Source organism: Cyprinodon tularosa, unplaced genomic scaffold (assembly GCF_016077235.1).
Source record: "Cyprinodon tularosa strain WSP-4 unplaced genomic scaffold, ASM1607723v1 ctg317, whole genome shotgun sequence".
NCBI lineage: Eukaryota > Metazoa > Chordata > Actinopteri > Cyprinodontiformes > Cyprinodontidae > Cyprinodon > Cyprinodon tularosa.
This window is the reverse complement of record NW_024039027.1, coordinates 414,233-424,253: the sequence shown is the minus strand read 5'-3', so window position 1 is coordinate 424,253 and position 10,021 is coordinate 414,233. Positions and strand designations below refer to the sequence as shown.

Genomic DNA, 10,021 nt, shown 5'->3' with positions numbered 1-10,021 from the left:
GCTGACAGCGAGACAGACACAGCGCTCTGATGACATATGATTTTAAAGCAAATGAAAAAGGCTGGATGGATGAGGAGATGATGAAAGCGTGGCTGAGGGAGGTGTAGCCTATGTGAGGAGACCAGGTGTTTTTTTCCATGCATTACAATCGCTTTTAATATGTGACTGCATGCGTGCCCATCTCACAGCTGATGTGAAAAACATGGTGAAAAAAAATAAACGCTGTGCTCGCTGTTATCTCGGGGGTCTGACAAAGGAACTTCCACCGCTCGACATCGGTGTGAAGCGGCCGTTCAAAGTAAGGCTGCGAGCGGCGTGGGAGTGATGGATGACAGACTGAGACCACAGTTTCAGGATAAGTGGAAGGCAGCGCCGGGCAAGTTACGCCACCGTTTGCGGATGGATTGTAGATGCTTGGACTAACGTGTCTGCTGGCTCTGTTGTTCAAGCTTTTGCAAAAGCCGGCATTATTTCTGAGGAGCCGCGCTGCACGGAAAGTGACTCTGACAGCGAAGAAGGGGAAATTGGCATGTCTGATTTAGCGCAGCTGTTTAATTTAAAAACAGAGCATGATGACTTTGATGGGTTTGATTAATACTTTGTAATAAATACTTGAATAAAGCACAAACATACTCAGTTTTGCTCCCGCTCTATTTTTCTACCTGAAAACTTAATTCAACAGCAGCCTCTGGCCGGGTCGCCTCCTCTTCACCGCGGCGGCTGGCAGGTGTTTTTCATCTAAATAATCCAAATCTTGCAGCTATATTTGCTGTGATCAGTGGGAATAAAGTAGTTTTAATATGTTTTTAAGTGAGAAAGGCCACCTGAAACCTTAATAATTGCAGTCAGTTCATCCAGATTATCTATTTCTGTCGGAGGCGCTCAGACCCCCACATACCAGCGGTGCACCGACAGTAGAAATCCCTTCATCAGCAGCCTCTAGGCTGGGCAGCCTCCGGGTTCGATGCAGTGGCTGGCAGGTGTTTTTCATCTAAATGTGTAGCCCGGGAATAATTAGCCTCACAGGACACAATAACTGGGGTTCTTTTTCCCACGCCTTTGTGAAGATTGGAGGACTTGAGATTTTCAGGTAAGCTAAGTTATTTCTGTAAATACGATTTCATAGAACACTTTTATTCAAAGAAACGAAGATTTGGTCGGTGAATTAACCAGAGTCGTATATTTAGTGTATTCCCGCGGGATGGGAGTCAACATGAATATCACGTGATTGGGACGGTACAGGACTAAATATCAACGGGAGCGGGAGTAAATCAATAGCAGGTACAATAAACTAGGATCGATGCTTAAAAATAAAATAAAATAAAATAGAAAAAAAGAAATTGTAGAGTCGCCGCCGCCATTTTATAGTTTTTTTCCAAGAAACCTAAACTATAATGCAAGTCAAAAGAACTACACGACCCAGAAGCCAACAGTGCTTCCGGTCTATGTTTTCCGCTCGCTCATACCACAGAAAGGGGGGGGGGGAGGGGGGGGGGGGGGGGGGGGGGGAGAATTAACCGCTACGCGCGAACTCAACCTGGAAAAGTTGGATTTGCAACGCAGAAATAAGGACTTATCTATTAAATCACAGAGCTGACTGGAAAGTTGCAAATATTAAACTTGGCTAGAGTTGAATGTAACGGTGTTAACATTCAGTACCTGCTTGTAAAACGTGTTTCCTGGAATCATTATCCAATGTGCAACAGTGTAATAATACGGCCAATAACTTAAAACTACTTTATTATTTTATTCAGTATTATTTGAACAGTTGTGTTATTTTTTCTGTTTTAACTCACTAACTGAACAACATCTTAACACTTCTCTTTCACTTTTTAATGTCTGGTCGGATAAAAATGAGACAGAGCTGACTGGACCAGCTCTTTCCAGTCCCCGAAATTAACATAATTTCACTCTGAATTTTTAAAAAAAGCTGAGAGGTCTGTCCAAGAATGTGTTTAATGTTTGGTGGAAGTATTGGTTCTGATAGTAAACCCTAATTAGTTTGTGGATATTTCTTGCAAAAGTACAAATACTAATATGCTTGTACAATATTGAACTTTTTCTTTTACAAAACTGAGTTTTTGAGCTAATGAAGTACATTATCTAAATTATGAAAGTATTGCCTTTATGCACTTTATTAATTAAGTAGTTAGTTTCAAAAATTTGAAACATAAAAGTAACTTTATTGTTTATGTGAAACAATGACTTAATAAATTAGTAAAAGGCAACATTTACTTTTTTATTAAACTAAGCTAGGCATGGTCTGTTTCCTTGTTTTTTTACTTTTATTATTATTATTATTTATCATTATTCCACTTACTTTAACTTGCTTTTACTACAGCCAAAAAACAGGAACTTAAATAAGAAAATCAGGTTCAGTGTATTGCTAGAAATCTTAAAGGCAACAAGAATGGGAGTGGTGCAGGATCGGGAGTCATTGTGAATGGGAGTGCAAGTAATTATACCAGGAGTGGGACGGGACAGCACTTTTATTTTCTACTCTGGCCCGGGATTGGGACAGGACACAATTTTTTTCTGTGGGAGTGGGACGGGACAGGAGTGAAAATCCACTCCTGTGTCAGTCTCTAGTCTGAACTGATGTGGAGGGAGCGGTAGGTCTAGATTTAGACTACATTTTAGGTTGTTGATATATACTGGCCATTCAGTATTTAATTTCTTGCTTCACTTAATTTGATTGTTTTGTCATTTGTGAAATACATATCTAAATATAACATGCACTTAAATAATTACTGTAGTTATAAAAAGTCCTTAAAGACGGTGATCTTCATGCAAAAAGCTCATTCATTTACTTGGGTGTAGGCCTATGTCGTTGCTACGGAAGAGGATTAGGGCCACTGAAAAAAAAAAAAATAATTTAACTGATTTTTAAATTTTATTTCAGTTTAGTATGGGAAAAAAGTCAGAATTCTGACTTTTTTCTCAGAATTCTGACTTTTTTTCTCAGAATTCTGACTTTTTTCTCAGAATTTTGACTTTATTTCTTAGAATTCTGACTTTATTTCTCAGAATTCTGACTTTTTTCTCAGAATTTTGACTTTATTTCTCAGAATTCTGACTTTATTTCTCAGAATTCTGACTTTATTTCTCAAAATTCTGACTTTATTTCTCAAAATTCTGACTTTATTTCTCAAAATTCTGACTTTATTTCTCAAAATTCTGACTTTTTTTCTCAGAATTCTGACATTTTGCTCTGAATTCTGACTTTTTGCTCTGAATTCTGACTTTTTGCTCTGAATTCTGACAATAAAAAAAGTCAGAATTCTGAGATCAAAGTCAGAATTCCGAGATCAAAGTCAGAATTCCGAGATCAAAGTCAGAATTCCGAGATCAAAGTCAGAATTCAGAGATTAAAGTCAGAATTCAGAGCAAAATGTCAGAATTCTGAGAAAAAAAGTCAGAATTCTGACTTTATTTCTCAAAATTCTGACTTTTTTCTCAGAATTCTGACTTTAATCTCAGAATTCTGACTTTATTTCTCAGAATTCTGACTTTATTTCTCAGAATTCTGACATTTTGCTCTGAATTCTGACTTTTTGCTCTGAATTCTGACTTTTTGCTCTGAATTCTGAAAATAAAAAAAGTCAGAATTCTGAGAAAAAAAAATCAGAATTCTGACTTTTTTCCCATGTTAAACTGAATTAAAATTTAAAGATCGGTGAACTTTTTTTTTCAGTGGCCCTAATCCTCTTCCGTACATTGCTCATTTCTGGCTGCAGAATGTTTAATTACTTCAATACCTTGTCACTCACTAACAAGGAATTGACCTAGGAAATGAAGGAATATTAATGGAAACATAAGCAAGATGTATTCTAATGATTTGTGTGTGATTCTGTTTCAGGAAGGGACTTCATGCAGTGCAAGTCGTGCAAGTTTTCAAGCTCCTCCCAGGAAATTCTTCTTAAGCATTGTAGGCTTCACCACGGTCACGGTACACATTGGCCTTGCATTTACACAGATTGTGTATGTGTATTTAAAACATCTGGTGCATTACGGTCACACCTCTCAAGATCACACACATCCACTGTAAATTCACCCAATTCAACATTTCAATGTGAATTGTGCGACTTTAAAGAGATTTGCAGCGAAAAGACTTTTTGGAACCATCTAGCAAACCATTTAAGGAATCGAGAGACTGTGCAATGCCCCATTCTAAGATGCAATTTCAAAACCAACATTCGCCCAACCTTTACTTCTCATAGAAGCCGTAATCACAGACATTGTACTCTTAAAGATTTTCGAACTGTATGTAGAGGCAACACTGACATTGAAGCAAGTGATGGGGAACTGGATGATTGTGAAGCAGGGGTGTCATTGGAGAGTGGTGTAGATTACGTTGATGAGATTGTGGATGGTGAAACACTTGAGCACAAATTAGCTAGTCTCTTTTTGTGTATGATAACAGAGCTGCATATTAGTAGGCACGCTACACAAAAAGTTGTAGAGGAATTGCATAACATTCTGTCTTTTGCTAGCAATCAGACTTTGAGAAGTGTGAAAGAGATACTTTTGAGGCATACAATTGAAGTAGATGATTCAGTTCTGCATGAAATATCTGATGCCATTGTCAAGACTAATCCACTCTTGGTAACAACAGCTGCAAAAGGCTGCCTCTCTACAGATTATCGCAGGACTTTATATTTTCAGGAGAAGTTTTCTGTAATAGAACCAACAGAGTATCTTTTTAACCCAGTTCTCAAGAATTCATTTGTGTATATATCAGTCCCAAAGGTGCTTAGAAGTCTACTTAATAGAGAAGATTTTTCAGAACAGGTTGTATTTGGTCAAGATTCTTTCCCTGGATCCTACAAGTCTTTCCAAGACGGAAAGCACTTTAAAGACAATAAGCTTTTGGGACAGCAGAACAAATGCATCAGTCTGGCATTATACACAGATGATTTTGAAATCTGTAATCCTTTGGGCACCTCTAAAAAGATTTATAAGATAACTGCAGTCTATTGGGTTCTTCTAAATTTACCTGCCAAGTTCCGATCTAGCCTTACATCAATTCAGCTTGCTCTACTTGGTAGAAGTGATGATGTTAAGGCGTATGGTTATGAAAAGTTTCTTGAACCCTTGATTAAAGATATACGGTGTATAGAGGAAGAGGGACTATTTGTTGAAGTGCTTGATCAGTTTGTCAAAGGTACTGTGTTTTGTGTGTGCGCAGATAACCTTGCAGCACATAGTCTTGCGGGCTTTTCTGAAAGTTTTAATGTTGAGAAGTTCTGTCGGTTTTGTTTGATAAGCAAGCACCAAATTGCTACGACTCATGTTGAGGATTTCCAGTTAAGGGCTGTTGATGGACACAGTGCAGTTTTGGAAGAGCTCGGGCAGAACGAAGCACTCAAAAGCATTGATGGTGTCAAAAATGAGTGTGTTCTTGAGAAGCACTTAAAATTCTTTCATACAGTGAATGGCTTTCCTCCAGATATACTGCATGATTTTTTCGAAGGGGTCATCCCTTATGAATTGTGTTTGTGTTTGAAAAATTTGATTGCTAAACGTTTTTTAACGTTGGATGTGCTTAATAACAGCATAAAGTCATTTCCATACAAAAACACAGACAAAGTAAACAAACCAAAACACATTTCGAAAGGAAGCTTCAAGAAGGGTACGGTTGCAGGCAATGGACATGAGAATTGGGCTTTGTTGCGCTTACTTCCTTTTTTAATTGGATGCAAGATACCCCAAAATGAACCTGCTTGGATGATTTTAATGGACCTCAAGGACATTGTTGAAATAGTTGTTTCACACAAGCTCTCAGAGGCAGCTCTGTGCCGTCTGTCTTCCAAACTGCAGGACCACCGTCAATTGCTTACTGATACATTTCCAGAGTACAAACTTAAACCAAAGAACCATTTCATTGAGCATTACCCACATCTAATGCGTTGTTATGGCCCTCTGGTGGAATTATGGACGATGCGATATGAGGCGAAGCACAGCTTTTTTTTAAAAGTGGTTCACGACACAAACAACTGGAAAAATGTGCTGCTTACTCTCTCCATGAAACACCAGCAATTGTTGGCCTACCACCTGGATAGCCCTAACCTTTTCAAGGAAAAGCTCATTGTTGAAAGAGTGAAAGTGGTCACGGTCTCAGAATTGGATACCACACTGAGGTGTGTAATTGAGAGGAAGTATCCACATCTTGATAGTGTGAGTCTTTCTAAATCCGTTCAGCTACATGGCACACAGTATGCAGAGGGCATGGTTTTATCTTCCGGCCAGTGCAATGACCTTCCAAAATTTCACAAGATTGCAATCATTCTGATAAATGTACAGGAAGTGACGTTTATTTGCCGAACACTTGTTTCAAGGTACATTGAACATTTACGATCTTATGAACTTGTTGAAAGCCAACTCTCTGAAACTGTTGCCTTGGATCCAGATCTGTTGATAGACTATCACCCTCTAGAACAATACAAAGTTGGTGGGAAACTGATGGTGACCACAAGGACATTCATCCTCAACTAAGCCATTAAAAATGGTATGTTGATGAGTCACTGTTATTTCAATTTAAATGTGTTTCTGTGTTTAAATTTAACATTACCATTGCAGTTGTGTTGTTAACTTCAACATTTACCCCCCTCTTTACAGACTTTGTTACTTCGAGTAGTTATCTCTCCAAAAGAAGCCCGTCGAATCCTGCTCACAGAGATACCAGCATCTGTTGACCAGCTCATCGATGTACTTAAAGACAAAATCAAGTTGGAAGGTGATTTCTCACTCCAGTTCGAGGACCCCGATTTTTCAAATGCATTATGTCAGTTGACTCAAATGTCAGAGTTGCCAGATGGGCGTGCTGTCTTTTACATTGTGTGGAACACTGGGGAATCTCCCCTCAGCCGATCTGATAGCCATTCCATTGGCTCAGTGTCCTCCCTTGACACAGCCAGCTTACACTCTGAGGACTGTAATGAGGCGCAGAGGAGCCCTACTCGTTCCTTCCAGGGGAGCTTGTTTGAGTCCCTCCCTTCTACCTCCTCAAGTTCTGTCCAGGGTAGCTTGTTCGAGTCCCTCCCTTCTCCCTCCTCAAGTTCTGTCCAGAGCAATACAGATTCTTCCCAGACCCCTTTAAGGCGTACAACTCGGTGGCCAAATCCATTCACAATCCCTAAATTTGCGTATGATGTTGAGCTGAGATTGCGTAAGGGAAATGACGTATATGAAAGAACACAGAAGCGCCTCATTCTTACAGGAGATATGAGATCTGACATTGTGAATAAACTTTGGCAGAGTATTTTTGATATCAGAGGCGCCTATCCCAGTAAGGATGAATTAGTGTCTGTTGCGTCTGGTCTTCTGGTCAAGTATCCTTGTCTAAAGGAGACAGATAGTGTAACTGGCTATGATGGATGGCTGAAGAGTCTTCATTATAAGATGGGCAACTTCAGGGCAAAGTTGCGTCGTGCAGGCTGCAATGAGGTGATGGTGAATACAAAAAGAAAGGGAGAGGATGGAGTGGCTGCTCCGTTCATCCTGAAAAGGGCCAAACGTGGAGAGGTCAACCATGTTCCAGAATATCCAGACAACCATGATGGTACCACTCTTGAGGAGGAAAGGCTTGCACTGATTGAAGAAATGAAGAAAAGGAAAAGGAACATGGGTCTGATTAGGCAGAAGATGGAACTGACTTTCTCCCATCGTCGGAGAGAAATCGTAGAAGTGCAGCCTATGGTGTCAGAAGTCCAAGAACGATGGCCTGCACTGTTTTCTCATGAGGAGGTATGGATTTCCTTGTGTATTTGTGTACTATTGCTCATTCCTGTTGCTTTAGGCTGGCATGACTACCACATTAAGCCCTGACATGGATATTATAATTAAAGACTGTTTTGTTGCTTGTGTCCAGATATCTGAAGAATTTTATCGAATCACCAGCAGAGACCTCCGGGCAACTTGGAATGCATCCCTCGACAACTATGTACCTCGCCTGATAAAACTGTACCGAGCCAGAAAAGCAGCTTTTGGTCCAGATATGGAGATGTTGCTGAATAAACTTGATGAAGAGGTGGGTAAAGTGCCCCAAACTAAACTACATGCAAATACAAAAATGACTTTAAATCATCAAAATCAAACATTGACATTTGCTGTTTACAGATATTCTTGATTTGAGTCATCTTGCTGCGTTACAATGTGTTTGTTTGTGTGCACATGTTCACAGACAACAGACATTGTGTGTCATCGAAGGACAGCAGCACTGTAAGGCCTTCCCATTTTTGTTCGTGACGATGCATCACAGTTCTATTTGAAGTGTGTGGTAAGTAAGTCAAGAGCAATTTGGTGTGATTACTATAGTTTTGCAGTGCCTTTTTAATATCGCCCCAGAGACTGGAAAGTATTGGCTGGTAGTCTTGTGACTAAATGTGACTGTAAACAACTAAATAAGGATATGTGTTCTTTAATGGGTGACAGCAACTGTTACAGGGTGTCTATCGCTAAAAGATGTCGCTGTGTCTGATTTTTACCATCAGGACACAGACCCTGAAGAATCGGTAGTTGCAGGAGTGCCCGTTGCAATACTGACCGTCTATGTAGATGATGATGCTGCCGCATGGACAACAGTGACTGACATCGCCATCGTCTTGGAAGGGGCAGTAATACTACACAACTTACCTGACCTCGCAGCTGCCTTCGCCTGCCTGTTTGGCCTTTTGTACGCAATGGACATAAACTATCCAGAGCAGATGAGGTACACCTTCGAGGCTATCCAGAACATCTTTTTCGAACTTGGATCAAGATGCTCACAGCGCACGCGATCCTTGAAAGAGAAGCTGTTGCTGTGAAGCCTGTGTATGATTGACACTCACGTGGACATCAACACGCATGCACTCACACACAGCTTTGTCATAACTCCTGCATGAGCACACACACACACAAAGCTCTTCTTTGCCGACTACCACATTAACAGGCCTGTACACACACATTGTTCTCCAACAACTTCTCCATGAACACACACACACATATAGCTCTTTGCTAACCACTACATGAATAGGTCTGTACACACACATTGTTCTCCAGAAAACTTCTCCAAGAACAAGCATGCTGCACAAGCACACAGAGAGGAAAGGAGCATTTCTTAAGAAGCTCAGTTCACAGGGCACTAAGCTCCTCTGTGCTTTCTTCTAGAAGCCAAGAAAATTCACTGAGTTCATTGTGGGTATATTTTTCTAATATATGTGGTTTATGTTGTTGTTGTTGTTTTGTATCTTGATATATAACAGCTTGTTAGGTTCCATTACCAATGTGAACACACGCCTGCTACTCTGCTCGCCAGCATGGCTCTCATATACTGTACACACTGTTCTCTCACCCCACACACAGACAGACAGAAGAGCAGTTCTCAAGAAGCTCAGTTCTCAGGGCGCCAAGCTCTTCTGTGCTCTCCCCATAGCAGTTCAACATGTGGTTTGTTTGTATCTGTTGATATAGTGCAATAAAAATTTTGTATTAACATAATTTTTTGTGTGTTGAATGATGGGTAGTGAGTTGATAGAACTCAACTTACAGATAACACTACAAAATCTGAGTTTGTAGAACTCAAAATCTATATTTCAAACTCATAAAACAAAGTTGATAGAACTCAGAACTTAAAGGTGAAACTGAAAAAACTAAGTTAGTGGAACTCAAAATGTATGAGTAAAACTAAAAAACCTAAGTTAGTAGAACTCAAAATGTATGAGTAAAACTAAAAAACCTAAGTTAGTAGAACTCAAAATGTATGAGTAAAACTAAAAAACCTAAGTTAGTAGAACTCAAAATGTATGACTAAAACTAAAAAACCTAAGTTAGTAGAACTCAAAATTTCTATGTAACACTCCAAAAACCTAAGTTGGCAGAACTCAAAAATCTTTGTAAACTCAACCACGATGAATTTAAGTAAGGAAAACTCAAAAAACCAAATGCATCACGTTGCCTATAAAATTTAAGTTCTGTCAACCTCTATTTTTTTTTCAGTGTGCCCGTATCTGTCTCACTTCGTGACATTTGAGACCTTTAACCA

General features: G+C 39.6%; 1 protein-coding gene across 1 annotated transcript; it reads left to right on the top strand.

Annotated features, from left to right (window-relative positions):
• Window positions 1-3,859: 3,859 nt before the first annotated feature.
• LOC119788441 lies at window positions 3,860-9,297 on the top strand. The gene is made up of 5 exons (XM_038292768.1): window positions 3,860-3,949; window positions 6,619-7,746; window positions 7,871-8,029; window positions 8,183-8,278; window positions 8,493-9,297. The coding sequence occupies exons 2-4, from the start codon at window positions 6,799-6,801 to the stop codon at window positions 8,222-8,224; spliced, it is 1,149 nt and encodes a 382-aa protein (XP_038148696.1). The 5' UTR covers window positions 3,860-3,949; window positions 6,619-6,798; the 3' UTR covers window positions 8,225-8,278; window positions 8,493-9,297.
• Window positions 9,298-10,021: the final 724 nt, after the last annotated feature.

Coding starts and splice junctions, on each gene's coding strand:
- LOC119788441 (XM_038292768.1), top strand. CDS start 6,799: ATGTCAGAGTTGCCAGATGGGCGTGCTGTCTTTTACATTGTGTGGAAC. Junction 7,747..7,870: donor CACTGTTTTCTCATGAGGAG/GTATGGATTTCC, acceptor GCTTGTGTCCAG/ATATCTGAAGAATTTTATCG. Junction 8,030..8,182: donor TGAATAAACTTGATGAAGAG/GTGGGTAAAGTG, acceptor ACATGTTCACAG/ACAACAGACATTGTGTGTCA.